A 24,715-nucleotide genomic window follows, 5' to 3' on the forward strand; every position below is an offset into this window, starting at 1 on the left:
ATGTAAAGTAATGTTGTCACGTGGTGAAACAGTTTCATACAGCGGGTGGATCGTAATTCCGCGTTCCCGTGGAAAAAGTTTCAGTATAACTCGGTTCGTCTGGTCAAGAAGCTCTGGTTCGGTTTGTTGAGGGCAACCCAGGCCGGTTTGCTCACTCAACCCTTCTACCACAAGCAATGGCTAGGATTCATTTGGCGCGATCGAACGGTTCGCTTAACCGTCCAGCACATTTAAAGCGCTGGACTGAAGCAAAATCGCCCAACGTTGTCCTCTTTCTCTCTTTCTTTCTAATATTGACTACTAAAAAAGAAAAAAAATTATTTGAGCGGTACAAAACCCCCAGTTTCTCTCTCCGAAGTACAGATATCCAACTTCCGCCTTCATTCTCCATTCTTCACTCGTCCCCGTCGTGTGGAAATTTTTAGTTGCAACCCTTCTGTAGTCATATTAATGGGTTTTCAGCCCATTAATTGGCTCAATTTGTTAATGGGTGTTTTGAAATCTGCCGAATAAACGAACCCAAATCAAACTCGCTCAAATTCCTCAACCCGTAAACACCTGCAATTGTTATTTTCCTGTGTTCTTTTCCCTTTTACTCGTTTCTTCTCATCTGGTTTCTTTCATAATGGGGAAGAATCAAGCTTACAAAGCTATGCAAAAAGCGAGGTTGGGTTCGAGTTCGGCTGGGCCGGAGGAGATGGAAGACGGCATGGTTTGCATCCTTCCATACCAACTCATTTTGAATTTTTTTTGCTTATTCAATCTTTCTATAAGCTTATTTGTTATTTGCACAGAAATCTAGTTGCGTGTTTGTTTTCTTGCCCTTTTTCTTGTCTGCTGTTTGAAAGGGGTAGTGGGTTGTGGTGGATCAGTCATGGTTTTCAGTGCTTTCTGGGCCGTGTTTATGTATACCTCCCGGGACTTTCGTGTTAATTTGCAGAAGAAACTCTTTTGTATGATACTCTCTGCATTTTGTACGTCGAGTTATTTATGTATCCAATTTAAAACTGAAGTTCCTAGGTGCCGCCAATCTACTACTCAGAATACTATTGTTCAAATTGAGAAAGCTCCACTCAGCAGTGACTGGAAGTTCCATTCGTCAATTTTTGCGAATAAAGCCAGGTGTTAGAAATGAGGACCCTTATCTAATAATTGCTATCAGTAAGAAATTGGCCTGTGAAATGAAAGTTTTACTGGTATGCTTTCAATTGGTCTGATGGATCATGGAATTCACTACCATATGCAGACTTCCCTGAGGGGATACAGGACAAAAGGGAGATCCGTGATTGAGAGAAAAATTTAATGCCCTGCTGGGTATTGGTTCTTTTTTCTTTCTTCATTTTTTGTTCCCCTTTTAATAATTCCTTCTCTTAGACAGACCTTTTCCCCTGCTAATTTTGAAGGAGGGTCTTCTAAGGTGAAATGTTTCAAGAGTTAAGGATTTAATGTTGGTGATGAGGGCAAGTATTTTATGGCTGCAAGTAGTTCAATGCCTTGGAAGTTCTGTTCACTGCAGAGATGAATGCAACAACCATTTGAAGTTGTAGAATTGAGGAGATAAAGATGGCTTCTGGGTTGAAGACAAGCTTTCCATCCATCCGTTGGTGTCTCAGTCACACTTAGGTGCTTTGGGTGGTATGCCTGTTAAGTTGATGTTTATGCACCAGTCTTTGTCCCTGAGAAATTGGAAAAATTAGTCTTAGATATCTGGTGGTTGATCACATCATTGAATGCTTGCAAGAACCAAGGACCGGTTGGGAGGATCTTAGCAAGAACCAGTTTGATTATGTTAGAATAAAGGTCCAGGTTTCAAGTTCTGGAAAGTTTTCAGATTTTTGTTTTACTATAGGAATTAAGGATGGAGGTTAGGATAGAGTACTAAGAGGGTTGGGGCCAAGGTTCGGGACCAAGTTTGTTTAGAAACTGATGGATGGAATTAAGGTTCTCAAAGATAAGGTTTCAATAAAACTTAGGGCTAGCTGGAACTTAAAGTTTCAAAGCAAGTTCAAGGCTATGGTGGGAAATGAGTTTCTTTCATTTTACTTGTTGGGTTTCTTTCTGGGGTGGGGGTGTTGGAGGCTTCTAGTCATAGTTCATGAACTCAAACTCTATGCCAACTTTCTTGGCATCTCAAATGGGCATCTCAACCAAGCTGGGGCAAGATCTTGGCGAGTTTGTGCATTTTTGGCCTATTCTGAGGGGATTTTGAGGGGTATGGGGTTGAAGCTTTGGTAAAAATAGCCTATTTTAGGACTTTTGAACACAATGACATAATCAAATTTATGGAAAAAAAGTGTGGAGTAGTATCTGATTTTTGACCTTAGTTTTTAGGTTTTAACTATTTCTAAATTACCATATTTCACACATAATTTAGTCACAAAGAGTGATCAAATTATGTGTTTCGCATACAATAACTTTAATAAACATTAGAAATGTTCAGATTACATTCTCTTGGATGTGCTTGAAAGTAGGCTAAATTGGTTCTATATGTAGCTGCAGTCATTTATAGGAGCAATTCTGACAAATTTCTTGGCAAAAATCAACCAGAATCTTAAAGAATTGAGCTCTGAGTAGCAAAATGTAGGAACCTTGATTGTGTTCTGGTCCTGATATGTGTTGAGTTGCTTCAAAAACTGGTCAAACAGAGTTGAGATCTTGAGTTTGCTAAGACATCTCATGAGTTAGGGTAGCCTTTAATTCGTCATTAATCTCATCTTGCCTTTTTAAAATAGTGTGATGTTGAGATCTCGTGGATTCTTGGTCTCACCAATATCTCATGAGTTCCCATCTATGGGTCTATTGAGGGGTTGCTGTTCTTTATGAAGGATTTCTTTTTGTTACCACGGCTTGAAGTTAGAGTTGCAGGTTCTAGTTTCTTGGAGGGAATATAGAGCTGAATGAATGTTAGGACCTCCTGGACTTCTCGGTGACTAGGAGTCGACTGGTCCAACCAATCCCAGCAGCTTCGACTCTAAATGCTAAGCAATCACAGCTTAGACTTGAAAAGCTAAGCAAAGAAGATGGCATCATGTGGGAGAGGAGGAGTTGGCAGCTCAGTAGTAGCAAAAGCAAATTATTTTAGACTGGTCTGCTCTATCCTTTCCACGATCAGGATATATTTAAGGGGCTTAACATCCTAGTACAAGTCCTAACTTAAAAAAGGAAAACTAACTAGCTAAGACATTGCACCCACTTTAGCTAATCAAGCCAAAACATAGCACAACTCTGCTAACCAAATTGTCGGAGTATGTGAGGGTCCTAAATATGTACTACTTTTAAGTCTTATTACTAATCAAATTGCCTGATGACAACTTAAAGTGAACCAACTAATAAACCCAATTGAACCAAAATGAACAGTGATTCAGTTGAATTAACTAAAAGCTTTAGGGAAAGAAGGGGAAAAAATAAATCTGAGTGTAGTAATAATTTCGTACTCACTCTTGGTAGCCCTGTTTTAAGCCCATTAAGTTGAGTAAACTCATGGGATTAAAGTCCAACACCTATTTGAACAAACCCTGGGATTATTCCTAGGAAAATAAGCCCAATTTGGTAGTGGACTTGCATCATGGTGATCTAGCATTTCTTGTAAATCAGGAAGGACTGGTTAACTACTTGCTAGATCTGTGGATGAAGTAGGAATTTGACCGTCTAAATCTGTTTATGAAGTGTGATTGTCATATTTTTTCTTTCTAACTGAAAACTGTTCTTGGGTCTTCATGTCTTCAATTGGTCAACAGTAATAACAACAGCAGCAGCAGTGACAAGAACTTCAGTCTTATCCCAACTAAGTGTGGTCAGATACATGGATCTTGCCCTCCAATCAATTCTATTGAGTTCATGCTAAATGCAAGGCTTAAAGCTACAATGTATTTCCTCACCGCTTCTTCTTAGGACATGGTCATTCTGCTCTTCACTCTGAACCAGATTATTACTAAGTATTGGAACATCCAAAGACCTCCACTGAACATGACCATGCCACCTTAAATGACTTCTATATAGTTTACCGTGTATTGGAGCTACTTTGTTACTAGCTCTAGTATGATAATTTTTTTACTTTATCCTTCTAATTTTTCCACTCATCCATCTCCACATTCTCATTTGTGTTGGAGTTTATTTTTAGAAAATTTTATGTCTGGGTCCCTTTAGTGAAGGCTAAAATCTTGTTGGGTCCCTTTCATGGGAAACCTTATGTCTAGGTCCAGAATCTAGAGCCAACCAAAACTGTTTGAGACATGTAAAGTTTGTTCGTGAAATAACCAAAATACTCCTTCCATCCACACCCAGCCACTCTATCCTAAATCGCCCACCACCAGCCCCAACGTGCCTGCAAATCATCCACCACAAATTATTATTATTTTTTTTTAAAAGAAAGAACCACCATTACCGGTCCTAATAACATCTTAGTTACCCTAGTTCTGCAACCACAACACCCCCATGGCTGTACCCACCTCTGCCGCCACCACGGCTGTATCCTCCACCATCTTCATGGCGTCCATAGGACCATAACCACCCCGGCCTCCACCATAGCCACTGCCATCACCCCTGCTCTGGTTGACAGTAATATTTCTGCCATCAACATACTCACTGCTCATCCCTTCAATGGCATTCCTCATTGATTGCTCATCATGGGAAGTCACAAAGCCAAGAAGATTCAAGGCGAGTGGTGACCCCTGAATCCACCGCAGAATTCTCCTTCACTAGGTGAGTCTCAGATGTATTGTTTAAGACCTCACCAGAAATCATACTTTCAGTTTCTGCAAGAGAAGAATGATTAGTAGGTCTTCAAATGTGATAAAAAGAAATCTAAGATATTTATGAGCTATTTAAATTTGACAAAACTTAAAATCTAATCTATATCGCTTAGCAAGATGATTGAGATTACTTTTGTCTTCTTTGAGTTGCAGAGATTTCAGCACCTTTCGGTTGCTCCTCTAAACCCTGAAATCACCTTCATCATCTCCAATTGTCTTTGTTAATGTTAGAAGGGTGAAGGTGGACCTTAGATTCAACAATATCGCTGTATTGACTGAAAGCTTTGTGTAAAGAAATATCATCAGTCACCCAAGTGACGCCACCAATAAAGCATCTGAACTCAACATCTGCAGATGCCATTGCTGAAGTAGAGAGATCAGAACAACAAACAATAAGAAAAGGAGAAAATCAACACTCCCCATCTTCTCGCTGCTGGAAATCAACCCCCCCTCCAACCCAAAAAAAAAAAATTAAAAATTCAGGCCATTGCTTTCTCATGGTTCGCCAATCACCAAACTCTAGGTCTCTGCAACTCTTCAACATTCCCTCCACGGGAGGGAAAAAAAAGCTATTTCTTTTTAAATTTTTGTGGTGGGTGATTTCCTGTAGGGTGGGGCTAGTGGGGGGGGGGGGTGATTTCTGGCAGGGTGGCTGGGTGTGGCTGGAGGAGTATTTTGGTCATTTCACGAGCAAACTTAACACCTCTCAAATGGTGCTAGTTGGCTATGGACTTAGAAATAAGGTTTTCCATGAAAGGGACCCAACAAGATTTTAGCCTTCACTAAAGTGATCCAAATGTAAAATTTTCTTATTTTTATGATTCTTCTTAATTGCCAAATATTTTGCATCATACATCAGTTGTATAAGCCATTAAATGTTAGCTAGGTTGAAAGACTGTGCAACCCTTTAAATCTGTGTGTCAAATTTTGTTACCCATTTCATACCCTATATTTTCTATCATTACTAATGAACGGAGCACAAGTTAGTAATTATACATTGTCTTGGTTGAGGAAACATGTGACAATGCAAGCTATAAAACTTAGTGGTGTTAGTTTGGAAGGTTGGACCATGCTTTTATCTGCATTATGGTAGAAGGGCATCCTCTTGATAATCCAAAGCAGCTCTTGCAGGTCAAAAGTTAGGGTTTGAAGTTTCTTAATTTGAAGCCTCAGCATTTTGTGTACCCCAATTCAGCAGTCTTTCCTTTGTTTAACTCCCAGCAAATTGGTTGTTAGCTGGATTGAGACAATCCCCAACTTCCCTTATTAACGATTTCCCCCCAACTCCCTCGTCTAATCCAAGTGTAGAAATAGATTCCCCTCTTTACTTATCTTTCTCTTTTCTTTGCTACAAACTTTTCCAACCTTTCTATATACTTTTGAAGCTCAAATATGGTTTTGGATTATATCATCGGACTGCTATTTCCTGGCCACAATTGAAGCCTCATCCAGATGGCTGGCATAGACTTCTACAGTATATCAACTAATCTCTGGTGTTAGGGTTATTTGTGATCCTGTCTAGGGGTGAGTTTTCTGAACCCTTTTGTTCAGCCTACCTATCTGCGTCACCATTTGTAGATTATCGAGAGCTGCTTTGTTGAACTTTCAGTTCTGTGTTTGCATGTTAAACCTGTGTGTGTCTTTGAAATAATAATTTTATGATGTTATGAAGTCCCAATATGTGTGTGGAGATTTGGCCTTTCTATATGGTACTGTGCAATATGGGACGATGTGGGAAAACAAGTATGGGGATTTAGATTGAAACATGTCGAGATGAGACTGTGCGAATTAAGACCGATCATTACACATGAAGATGCCTTTAGCAGCAATGAGTGAATGACTACAGCTTGCAGCTACAGGCACTGCCATTGTCACAGCAGTATCAACACTAGCCACAACTTGGCAGCAGTGGAAGGTGCCACTGACTCGACCAGCAGCAGCAGTAGCCAGAAGCAGCAACTGCTGCCACCTCTGTCACCTTTTCTGCTGCCTGGCAGCAGAGGATGGAAGAGGACTTGCTTGGCTGTAGCAGCAACGGCAGTGTCACTGTGTCAGTGAAAAGATGGAGTGGGCCTCATCCATGTTACTCCTCACTGTAGTTGTTAAGGCATAGCCAAGGCACCGCTTAGGCGTCCAGGCTGATTTATAGGGGCCTCAGCGGTTGCCACCTTAATGTAGGTCATGTTGCACTAGTTTAATATCAGACCAAAGTCTAATGTAAAGCTAAGATCAAGGATGTCTTAGCCCCAGTTAAATCCACAAATCAGAGAGCTAGGAATAACAGAATAGAAACAAAGAGACAAGAGAATAAAGAATGAGGATAGGTGGATTTAGCTCTTGACAGCAAGGCTCCTGCCCTAGGTGCTTAGCTCTCAACAACAAGGTCCTCACCTTATAACTCAAGCAAAGAGTCAAGGGGATGACTCAAAGCAAAAGCTTCATTAATCAGTTCACAAAATGTGTGAGCTGAGAATAGCCTATTACATATTGATGGAGTGCTAATACTAGCTCTCCAAGTTAACATAGAATATAGAAACTACTAGATTTTGCTTAGCTAGCTATATTCTCAGCAATAACACAAATAGATACTTACTAGATTTAAGAATTAGAATCTAAGCTTTACCAATGAGCCACATGCTTGAATGCTAAAAATAGAAACTAACTTGTTGTAAATCCAATTTAAGGGTTAGGATTTCTGAGATGAATTCCTAAAATTTAGGGTTTGCCCAGAATCTTTCATAAATTAATTAGCAAATCAGGATAGAATGGATAGTATGGTTAAATTTGTTATAGGTAGGGTTTAGGGTAAGATCTGTTTTATAAGACTAAATGGGATGTAATGGAAATCTTAGGGTTTTATCAAACCCAAGATGGATCCTTTACCGGGTAGTGGGATGTCCAGAATGACACTAGGAAGGATGGAAAGGGGCTCCGTGGTTGGCTGTGGCCACTTGGGGAGGTTTTAGGGAAGATCCAGGGACGGTTATGGGTTGGATCTTTGAAAGGGGAAGAATCTCTTCTATTTCTTCCTTGCTTTTCTTCTTGTTTTCTATTTGTTCGTTCTTTCTTTCATTCCTTTTTTTCCCCCTCCCTTTTCTTTCTTCTTTCTTTCTCTTCTTTTCTGTTTTCTGTTTCTGGTTTGCTGCAAGGAAGAGGAGAAAGAGTGAGAGGGCCGAAGGGGGTACAGGGGGTGGATGGTGCCGTAGGGTAGGGAGTGGTGGGGGATGGGCTAGGGGGAGTTGTAGGGGGTAGGCGAAGGGGTTAGGGGTGTTGTGGGGGCCTGGGAGGGCTACTGCTGAGGTGCGACAGCAGGGAGAGGGGTCCTAGGGTTACGCGGAACGGAGGAGGGTAGAGGAGGGTCCTGCGGGTGTTTGGGGAGGTGGCAGAAGGTGCTGGGGTTGCTGCAATTAAAGGGGAAGGGGAGGGGAGGGGAGGGCCTGTGATGGTAGTGAAGAGAGGGAAAGGGGGCTGGGGGTTGTTTACTTGTAAGCTTGCTTGGAAATTATGGAATAAGAGTGCTAGACAGATTGTGGTTGTTGATCTTTGAAGAAGAATCTTTATTCTCAACTCTTCTGTGACCCTCTCAACAGGAACCACGATCTCTAACTCAAATAATTCTTGTTCAAATAATTAGACTTAAGGAATTACAAAGAAAGAATAGGGTAGTTATAGCCTACTAAAAGACTAATCCTAAGTGGTTTTTTTTTATAGATTAGGATCCCCGTAGAAATAATATCAACCGTCCAAATAAATATTTAAAGATCATTCCTCCCAAGACTGAAATACTAAGGGAACTCTTGTTGTAATCCCAGAATTAGGGTTCACTTTCAGGACCTTGTATACAAGTTTCAGCAGCTAATTGGAAGGTTTAGGGTTTTTGGCTAGGGCTGGTAGTTGGTCTAGGGTTGCTGATTTGGTAGTTCAAGGATACTAATAAGGGTTAAGATACGTCTGGACTAGGACAAAAATAGGTTAAGTTCTAGAAAAATCTGGAAATTCAAATTTTCTGAAACTTTTTTGTGAAGAAGATAAGTTGCAGAAAATTTTCAGATTAGGGTATTATGGTTTAAAGGGGCTGAGGGCGTGGGGAATGTAATCGTAAGCTTGGTGCGATTCTAGAAAAGGGGTTTGGGAGTCTAAGGCACTGGGGAGTGATGATCTGCTAGAAGGAATAGGACCTGCTGCCGCTGGAAGAATAAGATGATGGGGAAAAACAAAAAGGGCTAGCGGAGGTTTGGAAAAGGGCTGAAGTTAAGGGAAGGGGTGGGGAATGACTTGCGATGCGTTTAGGGGAACTCTAGGTGTAACATGAGGGGAAGGGGGCTGGGATGAGGGAATCCTTTTTTTTTTTTTTTTTTGGGCGGGGGGGGGTAGCTGAAAACGTGGGAAGAAATAGGAGAAGGGGAATGGCTTCTAGGGTTTGGAAAGGGGGTGGAATGATGGGGAAAGGGGCTGTACTTGGTTAAAGATGAATTGCAGGAACTTCAGTGGAATGCTTGTGAACAAGAAATGAAAGTCTTGAAGTTGAAGAAACAAAACACTAAACCAGCCGCAGGTTCTCCTTCCAGTATCCCCACTACTTTACCAGTTTGTATTCTCAAAACTCTTTTTCATTCAATCTACCCTAAGAAAAAACTTACACTAGAAAGGCTGTTTATAGCCTAAACAAAGACGCGGACTCCTATTGGGTTTCCCTAATTGCTAGGACCCCACCACAACTTAAATTGGACTCTCACAAGGTATTTAATTACTACGCAATCTCAGCCCTTGGATCTGAGTTCACTAATACTAATTAGATAAAGGACAAACTGGCCTCCAAAAGGAAATAAAAGCTTCCTAATTTAAGTTATCCTTAAAATGGGACTTCTTAAAAGGAAACACTGCTTTACAACTCTATGACTCTCTTAGAAATAAACTAAACTATTGGAATTTGGTCTTCAATATAGCTCAATCCAGTGGTTGGAATTGACCATTCTACCCTTGGGATGGATTCGGCCTCCTTGGCTCACAGTTGGGCTTGGGCTGGGTTGGGGAGCGGTTCCAACCTGTAGATACATCAACTCTTCTTGTGAATGAAGACTGATAGGAGACTTATTTTTGAAGAAGAATCCCAAAGACTCAAGAGCTTATCTTTTAACTCAAATTGGACTTCTAATTGACCGAGATCCTCTGAGAATTAGAAAGAAAATTCTGAAAATAAAAATAAGCAACTAGTTAGGCTGGGATGGACCACCAGCCCTAGGTGTGCCAGTTTGGAGTGGCCTTGGGGCCCCTCTAGGGATTTGGCCAGGGGCTGAATTCTGGTTCACATCATAACTTTTAGAAACTTAGGAAACAACTAAAACAGAAAGTAAATAAAATGTAAAATCTAATGAAGTCTTCAGACATCCAAAGCAGTAGATGCAAGTGGGACCCATCATATCTTGTAATAATATTCTAATTTAGATCCAAAGGAAGGGGTGTGGTACTTTTCACGTGAACAGTGTTTTGGCCTATTGACTAGCTTGACTTGGCCCATTTGAACCGATGGAAACTGGTCTGATTCAACCCTTGTTCTACATTAAAAAATGGCATTTAATTATGCCAAATATCATATAAGAAACTATTTTTATACTTGATATTTCATTTACTTAAGATACTATTCATAGAAAAGAAAATATCCCCAATTTGAATCCAATAAAAATAGTTCAGAAATAAAATTCCAAAAGAATAAGAAGTTTCACAGCTATGGTGTATTTATGCTAGTAAAGAAGGGGCAAGAGCATGCACACTTAAATTACTGCTTGCCTCAACACTGTCTTAGCAGGTGCCTTACCGTCTAACGCTTTAATTGCCCTAAAATGCCTTGGATCGCTTTGGCACACTATGCTTCTCACGTTGTCCTCTTTTGTAGTTAGATAAATGTTCTTGGTGGTCTTGTCACCAAGGAAGCTTCTGTGCACTGACCATGTAATGTGCCTCATGGAGAAATTATATGAAAAATTAAACTGTTGAGTAGAAAGGGCAGGGCCTGGATTGATTATTTGTCAATTTAGACAGCATAACTTAACCATTTACCACAACTTAGGCCTTTACAGATCTGCCATGTGTTAAAGATTGGGTTTGACCACCTAACATCCAATTATCAGATCTAGTTACTGCTTTACTTAGGCTGTATTATGCTTCATAACAGTATTTTGCATGTACATGCATTACTTAATTTCCATGTAAATTTTCAGTCTGTATGATAAATCTCCGAGACATTTCTTAATCCACCCACTCAGCATGCTGGGGATACCGATCATTGACACCTTGATGTTTGGAAAAAGATGTACGGTACTATTGTTCAATCATTAAAAATGTTCTTCTTTATTTTAGTTTTTTTTGTATACTTTGAAATTAAAAAAGATCTGATTGTATCAATGACTGCATCTTTCTATTTGAATGTTTCTGAAACAATTCCATATGCATTGTCATCTATAATGCTTCTAACAGTTCCTTTTGTGTGTGTGTGTCCTTTGGATAAAGTTGTCATGATAGGAATTACATTTTATGTTGTGAAACTCAGTTGGTATTTTTGTGTCTTAAATAAACTCACTTTTGTTTGAGTTAGTGGAATGGTTGAATTAAGTTCATTGATAGCCAGTAAGTATTAAGGGTGTCGGTAATCAATCAATGGGGGATATAGCATATTTGGGTTTGAATAGTGTTGTTGTAGTACCTTTGGTTTGTCCTTCCAAATTAAATATTGCAAGCTATAATTGGGGGGGGGGGATGTGAAGGCCTCTTGATTTTCCTCAGTTATATGCGATAACAAGTTTATCATCCCTATGCTTCCCAGATTGATACTGAGTTCTTTTATGCTTGACTGAAAATTGTGAACTTGGTTTTAGATGGTTTCCTTGACTATATTTGATTGGGTGGTGGAATGTAGTCATTTGTTAGATAGTTTTCTTTCTTGAATATTTTCTGATGAGGAGACTCTCAGGTGGATGGTTCTTTTCATTCGCCAGAGTGGCATGCTGCTCGTTTGGCCAGCCTCAAAACTTCACATACAATTACGTGGGAAGAGTTCAAAAAGAAACAAAAGGTAACTGTTATGTGAAAAAAATTGCTGCTATTTGCACTTGTTACTCTCTATTTGTCATCAACCCGACATTTTTGCATTGGTGCTGGAACAGTCATACCACACTTTCATAGGTACACAGAATGGCCATTCATCAATTTGTTCTTATCAGTAGTGCTTTTCATTGATAAGAGATGCTGAAAACCAGGCTTCTTTTTTTGTGCTATCCTAGTTGTATAAATATAAGTGTTCTAGACTTCTAGTTAAGGAATGGCTCTCTGACATTGCTCAAAGGATGTATCTCCTTCCTGAGGATGTTTCAACCACTAATAGAATATGGTTCAGAGGCATTTTTGAAACAAATCTAAACTCATGTAATGCATGTGAAATGTCATATTTGTGACTGTGATGTGCCTTAATTCTGCATAGATAGCTGATGAATTTTACTATGAGTTGCCTTATAGAATTGGACATTAGAAAGTAAGAAATGAAATGTAGAATATTATGAGTATGGATACTCATTGTTTTGAACAGGTTTTCCAGGATTGATTGATTACTCTTTTTATCAGCTGTGTTGTTATACTGAATCTTTTGTCTACCTTGGAGGTGAACGATGCAAATGGTGGATGTGAGGGGGAAAAAGGGCTTACACAATACATGGGGCTCCAGCCACAGTGGGGCCTAGGGAGGGTCATAATGTATGCAGCCTTATCCCTGCTTTTGCAGAGAGGCTGTTCCAGATTTGACCGCATGACTACTTGGTCACATTGGAGCAACCTTACCATTGCACCAAGGTCCACACTCCAATTGGGAGACCTGGGGGTCATTTCAAAATTTGAAAGTGATTGTGTTGGTGACATTGACTCCATAGTTGTCAAGGCGTCACCTAGGCGTCCTGGCGGAAATGAAGGGCTTGTGGTGACACTCTCCTCAGGCAAAGTCAATAAGGTGGTCGAAAAAAATTAATGATCAGTTGCATAAGGAAAAAAAAAAAAGTATTCCGGCGACTTACCATCGCCTGAGATGGTGACCAGAGTGACCAAAAGCTGCTGCAACTTGGTCACTGACTCCCTGCAAGCCTGCAACCGCAACAATGGGTCGCACGGTGAACAAAATGAATTTGGGAAAAAAAATAATGATCAGTTGCAGAAGAAAGAAGAAGAAAGAGAGTCGCACGATGGCACACTGCTGCTCTGGAGGTTGTTACCACCGGAGGTTGGCCGTTGCAAGCCTGCAACTGAGATACGGTAGAGTTTTGGTTGATGAAAAACAAAAATCAGAGTCCAGAATCTCCAGATGGTTGTCGCCGGTGACGCTGGCTGTTGCCGGTGATGACGCTGGCTATTGCCGGTGTCACTAGTGTCGCCGGTGTCACTGGTGGTCGGTGTTGGAGTCGGAGACGAAGAGAGTAGCAGATGGAGTCATGGAGAGTAGCAGAGAGCAGAGAGCAGAGAGCAGAGAGCAGAGAGCAAAGAGGCGAGAGGCAAGAGGTTAGGGGTTAGGGCTCGATATCGAGATTTTAATCTCGTTTTTTCTTTTTCTTTTTTAATTAATTTAATGTTACAAATGATAATACGTAACACCTATATAACCATTCACCCCTTAGATTCTTTTCGATTGGAATCTACTTTTCAAATGATTTCTTACCTTTGATTTGGAATAAAATAAATTACAATTCCCCACTGCTGCCCCCCGTGGGAGTCCGGGCTGTGTCTCAGTCCCAGTGTGGCTGATCATCCGAAAAGACCAGCTAAGCATCATTGGCTTGGTCAGCCTTTACCTGACCAACTACCTAATACTACGCAGGCTCATCAAACAGCGCTTTTTAGCTTTCTTCAGGATTTGGCCCGAACTGTTCGGCAGATTCCCACATGTTACGCACCCGTTCGCCACTTTGTTCTCAATTGTTCCCACCTCCTGGGCGAGACAAGCTACCTTTAGCTAGGAGCCTCTTTTCCTTCTGCCCATGAAGTGGAGAGGTGTGTTCGGGGTCTTGTGTGATTGATGTATTTCATTAAAGCTTAAAGAAAAATTCTATAGGATAGTCGTTCGAGTAGCTATGATGTATGATACAGAGTGTTGGGCTGTTAAAAAGAATCATGTAGATAAACTCAGTGTAGCAGAAATGAGGATGTTAAGATGGATGAGTGACAAAACTAGGAAGGATAAGATAAGAAATGATCATATTAGAGTTGGTCTGGGAGTTGCTTCTTCTATAAGTGATAAGCTGAGAGAAAGTCGTTTGAGGTGGCACAATCACGTTCAACATAGGCCTATAAATGCCCTTGTACAGAGATGTGATATAATCCAAGTTGAAGTAACTAGGAGAGCTAGGGGCAGACCTAAGATAACCTTAAGAGAATTGGTGAGAAAGGATATGCATAGCTTAGGCTTGATATCTAGCATGGCCTCAGACAAAAGTGATTGGAGGGCAAGAATCCATGTAGCCAACCCCATTTAGTTGGAAAAAGGCTTATTGTTGTTGTATTGCCCAGGAAAGTTAAAAATACAAATTTGAGATAGATGGACTGTGACCCAACGTTTATAAGAAACGTGAACCAACAGTATAACAAGAGGGAACCTTGACTTAATGATTATAAAGAGTCATGAACCAAAGGTATGGGTGAGGGGAACCCAACAAGTCGAGGACTTGATAAGTTCAATAAAAGAAATTCTTTAAGAAAAGAACCTAAGAGGAAACCCTCACAATTTATTATCATCAAACTTGTTGACAACAGTGAGCCCATTATCTTTATTTATAGACTCATTTGTCGTATAAAAAAAGAAAAGAAAAGAAAGGTCAAATTATAGAGATTAACAGTCAAATAACGATAAAATTTCAAATAGGAAACATTAATTTGTCCTAACCAAAATAGTGATGACTTGACTTTATTCAAGTCCCACCAAAATTGCAACTAGTCTTTAATCGTCAATATTATTCTTGAGGAACCCCATCAATGACTAGAATTAAATTAAGTAACTTATGGTCATTTTTTGGGCCCACCATCTCTGAACTTGAACCTGATTGGATTTCCTGAACGAGCCCGTGAATTGTTTCTTTAAATTTATTGTCCGTTCTCTTGTAATTGGTCCAATTGGAAAAAGCAACAAATCCCGTGTCACTTGATTCACATCATTATGGGGTTGGGGGAAGAGAGCTTGTATTTCCTAATTTGGAAGAAAATGGGACAAAAAATGAACACTATCAAGTGTCATGGGATTTCGTTGCTTTTTCCAATTGGACCAATTACAAGAGCACGGGACAAGAAATTTGAAGAAATAATTCATTAGCTCGTTCAAGAAATCCAGTCTTGTTCAAGTCTGGAGATGATGGGCCCAAACGATGACCAGAGCTTACTTAATTTAATTCAACTCATTGATGGGGTTTCTCGTGAATAAATTGAAGATTAAAGATTAGTTGTTGTTTTGGTGGACCTAAATAAAGTCAAATCTTTGCTATTTTGGTCAACACAAGTAGCTGTTTGAAATTTGACCCTTTTTTTTTTAAATGTGACAAATGAGTCTATAAATGAAGGTGGTGGGCTCACTATTGTAACACAAGTTTGATGATTATAAATTGTGAGGCCTCCTTTTACGTTCTTTTCTTAAAGAATTTCTTTTATTGAACTTAGTAAGTCTTCTACTTGTGGCGTTCCCCTCATAACTTTGGTTCATGATTGTTTATAGTCAGTGGGTTAAGGTCCCTACTTGTTATACTGTTGGTTCATGTTTCTTATAAACGTTAGTTCACAGTCCACCAATTTTAAATATGTATCTTTAAATTTCCTGGGCAATATTCCAAATAATTGTCGTGGGGTCTCAAGGTAAGTCGCTTGGGGTTTGCAACAAAGATGGATCGCTTCTTTTGGTAGACTCCTTCTGGGTGATTTGATGATTTTAAGAGTTCCTTATTTTGTGCCAAGATGATTGATTAAAGGAGTAACTGAAGTAACAAAGAGGGTTGTGATGCGTGTATCATACTTCCACGGTGCTATATGAAGAGGATTTTAATAGGCAAGCTTTGGAAAACCTCGAATCATGCTATTTCTCAGGTACAATGAAATGGTGGATGCACCAGCTACACTCAAAAAGGATTGTAGGGCTTATTGGGTGTCCCATCTCCTCATTGAAAAAGGAGGAAAGTATAGTTTATAAAATCATAAAGCTCTGCAGTTTTGAGAATTTAAGCAAGACTGTTGAAAGCTTTAAATCCTCTCTTGTAGATGGCTATGAGAGGCTTTGCAGAGTTGGACAATTTCTATGTAGATTTTGCCAGCTGATGGATGATTCCTCTGACCTTGTAAAAGGGTAAGAAGAGAAATGAGAATTTTGTGCGACTACATAGATGAACAACTTTCTGTTGACCTTGAAGAAGTATATATGGAGGAAGATTTTGGAAATTTGGAAAGCAGAGCCCCATAATGTTTTTGCATGAGAAGAGAAGGAAGAGAAATTGGGAAAGAAATGAGGAGTGCCAATTCCTCATCTTTCACATTGTTGGCTTCTCTCATCTATCCGATTCCTTCAATGCTAAATGCTATTTGCATTTGAGTGTTTTATTTTGGTCCCTTTAATTTATCTATTTAGTTTTTCTTTACTTTATTGTGAGGGGATTCTCCTTCCCAGAGTCCACATTGAACTTTTCTTTTTCAGTGGATTCCCCTTCCTTTATTTGTGAAGGTCTCTGTTTATCTTTGTTTTTGGATAATCTGTCAAGAGGTATTTGTGGAGGATGTGAAGCTGGTGTATGACAGAACTAGGACCAAGTGAACCAGCAAAGGACCGGGCCAGCTCAAGCCAGCTCATTCAGTTCAGATGGTCTTTTGAATGCCAAAAAGAGGGCAAAATACTGTTCACGTGAATAGGGTCACAGCCCATTATTTGGCATATTGGGATTGTTATATAGAGGATTTATGGGGCCCAAGATGAGATTACATGCAGATTTTATTCTTGGGAGGTTTAGAACCTTAATTTAGTTTCTATTTTGGTAGTTTCTATTTTAGTTATTTATGCATGTAAAAGCCTAATAATTTCTAACTTTAATTAGTTTTGATTTTCATAAGATAATGTTGTCACTAATTACTAGGATATTAGTTTATATTTGTAGTCTATTAAAGTTTCTATTTCTTTTAGAGCTTTAGCCAAGTTATAGATAGTCCCTTACATGGCAATAAAAAAAAAAAAGTTGAAGCTTTATGCATTTGGGCCCCCCTTCTCTCATTTTCTCCTCTTCTTCTTCTATTCTCCCCTTCTTATGAGTGTTATTCTCCTTCCCCTTGTTTATGTCTGATTCTTTTCAGATTTCCGCTTCTTGTGCCTATCTTCTTTAACCTTCTTTCTTCTCTATCTCGTCCCTCATTAATTGGTATCAAAGTAAAGCTTGGGTTAATTCTCTCTTTCTATTGGACTCTTCACTCTATCAAGCTTACTCTGGATTTGTCTTCCTTGCTAATTTCCTTCTTCTTATGTTTTGTCTTCCTCACTAATTCTTCTTCTCTCTCTAATTTGTCTTCTCAATTTCTTTTTCTTTCTGTGATCTTCCTCCCCATCCTGTTTTCCACCTATTCACGGCCACTGGGATTAATATCATTTTTGCATACCTTACCTCTCTTCATTCCACACACCTTGGAAAAAAAAAAAACAACCATTCAACATTAGTTCCTATTTCACTAAAACTTGAGGACGAGCTTTTCAAGAGAGAGAAATTGATGCAGGACAACCAGCATCGAACCAGGACCAAGTTTACCAGCAATGGACTAGGTCAGCTCAAGCCAACCCATTCAGTTCAGATGGGCTTTTAGAAGGCCAAAAAGTGGCCAAAACAACACTGTTCACGTGAACAGTATCACAACCCATTATTTGGCATATCGGGAATGTTACATAGAGGATTTGTGGGTTCTAAGATCAGATTACATGAAGATTTTATTCTTGGGAGATTTAGGACCTTAATTTAGTTTCTGTTTTAGTTTTTTATGTATGTGGCTGAAATATAAAGCCTAGTAGTTTCTAATTTTAATTAGTTTGTATTTCCATTAGATTCTATTGTCACTAGTTACTACTTACTAGGATATTAGTTTCTATTTTTAGTCTACTAAAGTTTCTAGTTTTTGTAAAGCTTAAGCCGAGCTATAAATAGGCCCTTATATTGCTATAAAAAAAAGTGTTTTGATGAATAGAAAAAAAATGAATTGAAGCTTCATGCATGGGCAGCCCCTCTCTCTTCCCCCTTCTCTTCTTCTTTTGAGTGTTATTCTCCTTCCTCTTCTTCAAGTCTGATTTTTCTCAGATTTTCCCTACTGTCCCCTGTCTTCTCTAACCTTCTTTCTTCTCTATTTGTCCCTCATTAGAAGCTCATAGATTGCTGCCTGCTGAAGTCGAAAGATCTGAAGCTTGCATTTCGCCCTTTCATAGTTTCACTTGTGGTGGTTTTGCCTTAGGCTGTGAAGGGTATCTCTATAGAATGCCTTAAAGAAGATCATGACAGCTATAGATTTTCAGTGATTGGGTGAATGCAAGTTAGACTAATGATTAGATTTGTAGGATAAGATTTGGGATGACAAATTAGGGATTTTATAAGACATGGAAGGTATTAGAGACATAAATTAAGTTAACATTTCATTGGGGCAAAAGAGTAACTTACCAAAGGGGTCAATAGGTTACTTTAACCCTATGGTCGATAAAAGTAATTGCTTTTCAAATTTATCCATTACCTTACTTAAATTACTAACTGGCAAGTAGTTTTTTTGTTTTTGTTTTTTTTTTTTTTTTTTTTTTTTTTTTGTGATGAAAATTCATACCAAAGGAAAGAAGGGGGAGGGGAATACAAAAGAGAACCATAAGGGTTCAACATGCAACACCAAGATTTACAATAAACCTACGACATACTATGAGAAAGATCAAGTACATAACACTAGGCGATAATGGACAAAAAGACAAGGCCAAGCTCAACAAGCCAAACCTAGAACCCTCTCTAATCCTTGTCTTTATGACTCAAAAAAGATTTCAGTGGTAAAGCATCAAATTAAAGGAATTTCTTGAATTAGATGCTTCCATATTGACGAAGAGGTTGCATTTGCGCAGAGTCTTCATCCCAAGTAGGGTCTTTAGTGGAGTTGACTTAAGAGCTTCACATTGATCAATGTCAACAACAATAGTGGGGAGACTAGGGCAAAGCATAGAGTTGGCAGGGAAAGGGATGGAGGACACGAGACAGCTCCCAACATGGCAAGAAAGAAGCAAGAAAAAAAGGAAGATATAGGAAGAAAGTGGGAGCCAAGAATGGCTGGTGGAGGGAGAGAAGAGAGAGCTGGAACAGTCATACATCCCTACTTGAGGGACACTCTTGCTCTGGCTCCTAACCATCCTAAGTTTAGAGTGAGATGGAAGAGAGGGAGTGAGAGAGAACGAGAGAGATAGGACGAGAGGGAAGAGGGAGTGAGAAGAGAATGATAGAGACAAGACGAGAGAGAGTGAGGGAAGGAAGAGACAGAAGAAAACATAGGGAGGGAAGAGAGGGAATGGAGATGTAATAGAAACATCCCTAGGAGGGAGGTGAGGTAACAAGAGAGAGAATGAGAGAGATAGAGTGAGAAAGAAAAGAGACACGTGATATAAAGAGAAGAGAGGGGCTACGACGAAAGCAACGCCAGAGAGGGAAGAGAGAATGGAGAGAAGGAAGATAGGGCATGAAGATGAGAGAACTAGAGAGAGAGAGAGAGAAAGAAGAGGCACAAAATCAATATATGTCTCTAATACCGGCCATTTCTCATAAAATCCCTAATTTGTCAACCCAAAACTTATCCAGCGAATCTAATCTTTACTCGAGCTTGTACTCATCCAATCACTGAAAATCTATAGTTGTGATGATCTTCTTCGACGCATTCTATGGAGAGAACTGGTGAGAGAGAAGACTAGAAAGGGAAAAGACGGTATCAATGGCGATGCCCCATTGATACCGTCTCTGCCCCATTTCTCCACTCCCCTCCCCAAGATGAACCCCCCCCCCCCCCCCAAAAAAAAAAAAAAAAAAAATCCTACATCCCCATCCTTTTTTAGGTTTGGTGCAATGAAGTTTGAAAAGTAGTGGAGGTTTGAGTAAAACATGGGAGGTTTGTGTAATTCTCAAGAAGATAGGGGGAGGTCTGGGTCATTTATGAATTACAAATTTATTAGCAAATAAGAGACACCAAGACCTATTACAATTCTGATGACATGAAGAAAATAGGTCATAGGCAACGACCACCATGATGATTTTATAGTTTTTATGAACTTTGTGGAACAAGGTCATTCTATACAAAAATAAATAGCATACACTACTTCATTAGTATAGAGATACTTGAAACCATAGAAAAAGAGAAAATTTACAAAGAAGGCATCCTCCTAGAACCCCTTTAGAAAGAGGGGTAAGGAGAACCCAGATAAGAAGTTCATTCCCTCCAAATCAATATTCCAAATCGGAAAATAAAGTAACAAACATGTATTGCTGCATCTGTTTGAATCAGATCAACTAGCTCTCTATGGAAGTCACTAGGATCCCACCACTCTAGTTGTTGCATTGGTTAAACGCTTGTCATGTAACTGCTGGCTGGTGCTGTTCCCGCCACACATGCCTAAACTCCACCTCTGTTAGCAAAGCAGCCTCTTGCAAAATGCTCCCTTCCATATCTTGGCATTTCCAAGGCCCTTGGATAGCCCCATTAAGAATATCCAATGGCAATTTACAATCAGATCTGATGGATACCTCCAGATACCCTTCATGAATGCAAATTTGAATCCCTCTACATATGGCTTGCAATTCTATTGCAAAGACTGATTGATGCGAACAAGGGCCCTCCACCTGGCCGAAACCCTGCTTTGGGCCCTAAGACCCACCAAGATGGCGCACCTGCCTAGGGCTGGCCAAAGCCCTACAGGGGCAATTTTGTTATTTTCCAGCCCAAATTAGTTGATTATTTATTTTCAGAATTTTGTATTATTTTTCTGTGTCCAATTCTATTCTGAAGTTCTAGTTTGAGTAAGTTGTTTGGGTTCTAGTGTCATGGACTAGTTGATTCAGTTTCTAGTCCTAGTTGAGTCTAAGTCAATTTCCTAGTTAAGAGTCAAATTCTTTCTTTCTTGATGTAAGGCTATAAATAAGCCATTACTTCCATTATAAAATCGGTTTGCATGGAATAAAGATTGAGGAATTCTTGTGAGAAACAAGTCGTGGTTCTCTTGGGAGGCCCATAGTGGGATTCTTAGTTTATACCTTCAATTGCAGTAACCTTCTTCAAAGATCCGGCAATCATCTCCTTAAACAGAAGCTTCCCCAAGTAAGTTCAACACCACCAGCCATTTCCCCAGCCTGCTACCTCCATTGCAGCCCTCCCCTGCACCTTACCTTTCTTGCACAGCCTAGGAAACCCCATACCCTTCCATTGCAGCCCCCCTAGGAACCCTCCCCCACCTCCTGTGACTCTTCTGAACCCATTCCCCAACACCCCCAACCCCTGTGGCATGCCCTCTCCTCTTCTTTACTTCTTGGCTCCCTCTCTTCCTCTTTCTGACTTGCAGCAATGAGAAAACAGAAGGTTAAAAAAAAAAAAAAGAAAAAGAGAATTGAGAAAGATTTCTTACGATCCAAGAACCCTCATTCAATATCTTCAAAACCTACCTAAGATCTATTCCTGAAACCCTAAAATATTCCGTATCTTTTGTTTCATCCAGGATGTCTTCATATAACCCAAGTATTGATTGGAGCATCTTGCCAATCTATGGGATGTCTATATATAACCTAAGTATCCCAAATAGGAAAAGTAGAAAACCAACCATAATCATATTGTGTTTAACTGCTACACTGAAGCAGTTGAACTCCAATATCTAATGCTCTAGCTGTCTAAGCAATATTATATGAATCTGAAGTGCAGTATGCTCCTTCGAATTGTCATCTGTATTGCCTAGCAATAAAAAAGTATGAAAATGTGCATTGTCCCCTAACCATACATTGTGCATTGTATATAAGAATAAGTTTTGAATGGGGCTGAAACCAAGTGAAATGATTGGAAGTGACTTCAGTATCTCTCAACTGATGATGAGCATGAAAGTAATTGTAGCCTTGCAGGACAACCACATCTGCCACTCTAATCAAGTTTTTGTCGGCCTGAATCACCTAGTGCTTCACTAACATATTTGGTATTTCCAAATGCTTTCTATCTTTTTTTGATGTCTGCTGCTTGCATACTAGATTTTCTTTGTTCTTTTATTCATTCTGATGCTCAAGGCTCTAAGATGTTATTTTATTGTAACTATTAGGAAGATGAAATAAAGAAAGGGGAGTTGGAAGCAGATAAAGGTAGAATGATGAGAGAGTACAGGGCTCAATTGGACGCTGAAAGAGCGAGCAAGCTTGCTCAGGGTAGAAACCATTCCAGCACCAAGTCTAGTCATAAAAAAGGTTAGTGGAAAAATTATAAAATTTTAATCTGGCTTTCAGAAGTTTACTAGTTTCTGTTCTGATTGAGATTCATCCGTGCAGACAAGAAGGATAGGGATAACAAAACAAGAAGCAGCAAAAAGCGAAAGGTATGTTCCATGGTAAAATTTTATAGTCATGCTATCCTGTGCTGCACACATACAATGTTGCTTGAAGACTATTTTGTTTATTTCATTTTGTTTTCTGCTTATGGAGCACCTTAATTCCAAATTCCTCCAGCTGTGGCTTAAACTGACAAATCACTGTGATACCTTGACACCTACACATGGTAACAGTCTCCTCTTATTAATATGGTATGTTGATATGGGATGAGAAACTGTCTTCATGCAAAGGCAACAAGAGTAACTCATGTCTTATTGCTTAATGGGTTGAAAGGACTAGAAAGTATCCATGAGAGAGAACTTCCAAGGAAGAGAGGTATAAAGAAGTGGTATCAACTCTGTGTTGCACTATGTGAGTGAAAATTGCTTTTCTAGCTCTTGTAATACTAAGCTAGGTGCCTCAATTATGTCTCTAAATAAATAGTCAATACGAGTTCCATTTAACTCCGTCAAAGTGAAACCACCTGGCTATTCTAGACATACTAGTCTCAGCCAACCCCATTGTGTCTTAGTTTTATGTTCACTGCTCTCCCTTCAAACATGTCATTTTAGATCTTCTTTTATACCGGTCAGAGCTCTCTCTAGATTTCTTCTTTTTCTGTTCAGCGACATGAGATGATGCGACAAGAGACAATTTGCTTAGCACATAGGGTCTCGAGTCCCGACTCTTGAGTTGTAACTTTGATGATTGGATTATCGTTTGCACTATGAGCATGTATAATGTATTAGACTTGTTTGAATTTTGAACTTTTGAGCATTAATGTACTTGTATATGATGTGTACACTAAGCCATTTTAAGGTTTTTCTTCAGCGTACTGGGGTCCAACATGGAAGTCACATTTATATTATTTTATTTGAGATATACAAAGTGTTTAGAAGGGCTGAAATAGGCTGAATAACAACTTTCAGCCCCAATGACCCCTAATACCCCTCAAGTTGGGGTAAAAAAATTCTAATAACTTGGTGAGATCTCAATCCAAGTCTTTTTTTGTTGGCAAGATGGGCCTTCAGATCGAGTTCTTGATCCTTGCTGAATAACTGATTTTCTTGCAGTCTTACATATCCCTTAGTTATTATTTTATATTCTTGAAGTTCCCTTTTATGGTGATTAAATGTATCCATGTAAAGGGAACTCCATTATGGATGTTACCTGTATCATGGGGTTCCTTGATAATGATAAATTGCATGCTTTTGTTGTGGCTTCTGAATGACTGTATGCTTTTTCAATGGTCTGTCTGCTGTTTCCTTTTATGCACATGCAAGCTAGTTTTTGCCTCCCACTGTTTGTTCATGTTCAGTTGCTTTTGAGTGGAATTGGTTCGGAGCGGTATGAGACCAATGTGACAATGGCTAGAAAAGTATGAAATGGAATATATTATTGGTTGGTCTTTGCTGTAACTTATTTTCCAATCATTGGCTTTGGTCTGATCGAACTATGATTGCAGCATTCAAAGAGGAGATCTTCGGAATCTAGTGACAGCAGTTCATCCTCAGATTCTAGCAGTGAAGATGATGAAAGAGAGACAAAGAGATCAAAATCAAGGTCAAAGCGTAAAGGAAAGGAAAGGAAGCACAAATCAAGGAGAAAACATATTGGAAGTGATAGCGAGGAGAGTAATGGCCCTTTGCCACTCTCTAGATTCTTTGGAAATGTCAAGAGCTGATAAAACTGATGCTTTTATTTTCATAATTCCTCCTTTTGTACTTGGTGGATAGATTCTTCCTTTACTTGTTTTTTCCTTTGTGGGAATTGAATATCAAATTCTTCGTTTTCGGTTAGCATCCATTATGTGCTGATATTTTATTTCTTCTATATATTTTGAGCAGATTCTCTTTTACAAGTAATTGTTGAGTCTCCAACAAACCTTAATTGAGGATTAAACAGTGTCTGTACAACATTAAGATGTCTTAGTAGTGATGTAGGTAGATGCTTTTAAAACTTAACATTCTAAGTCATTTTTTCCATGTTCTTTTTGCCAGAATTTCTCGTTTACTAGTTTGTAGTACAGGAGGTAGGCCTCTTTAACAGTACTTTACAGGGCATTCTAATGTAGTGCCATGCTGCAGCTGAGGAAGGGATTTTTGAGCCACTATCTTCTCTACTTGTTGGACATTCAATACTGATCTCAAGAAACAGGTTGATGCAATTAGCTTTTGGGTTATATGAAAATGCTTTGGTTTTTGTGACCGAGTACACCTGCTGAAGGATCCATGTTCACAGAATGGATGGTGCTGAAATATTTGCTTGCATGTCAAGTTTTAGATCAGAGAGCTGGGCAAGTGAAAAATATTTCTGGAACTAGCGAGTAAATGTGAGAATAAATGGATGGATTTTTGTTCGTGGGAA

The 24,715-nt window shown here is 39.4% G+C and overlaps 1 protein-coding gene across 1 annotated transcript; it reads left to right on the plus strand.

The window, feature by feature from the left end:
* Positions 1-277: 277 nt before the first annotated feature.
* LOC149011133 (stress response protein) lies at positions 278-24,715 on the plus strand. The gene is made up of 5 exons (XM_089161020.1): positions 278-712; positions 11,719-11,820; positions 22,087-22,228; positions 22,310-22,356; positions 23,814-24,715. Exons 1-5 carry the CDS (start codon positions 626-628, stop codon positions 24,030-24,032), a joined length of 597 nt encoding a protein of 198 aa, XP_089017146.1. The 5' UTR covers positions 278-625; the 3' UTR covers positions 24,033-24,715.

Source organism: Hakea prostrata, chromosome 7 (genome assembly GCF_041222555.1).
Source record: "Hakea prostrata isolate BN-2017 chromosome 7, UWA_Hpros_2, whole genome shotgun sequence".
Classification (NCBI taxonomy): Eukaryota; Viridiplantae; Streptophyta; class Magnoliopsida; order Proteales; family Proteaceae; genus Hakea; species Hakea prostrata.

Bases quoted from the DNA above. Each gene is read 5' to 3' on its own strand.
- LOC149011133 (XM_089161020.1), top strand. From the start codon at position 626: ATGGGGAAGAATCAAGCTTACAAAGCTATGCAAAAAGCGAGGTTGGGT. The intron at 11,821-22,086 runs GTAACTGTTATG...TGTAACTATTAG, and splicing joins AGTTCAAAAAGAAACAAAAG to GAAGATGAAATAAAGAAAGG. The intron at 22,229-22,309 runs GTTAGTGGAAAA...TCATCCGTGCAG, and splicing joins CAAGTCTAGTCATAAAAAAG to ACAAGAAGGATAGGGATAAC.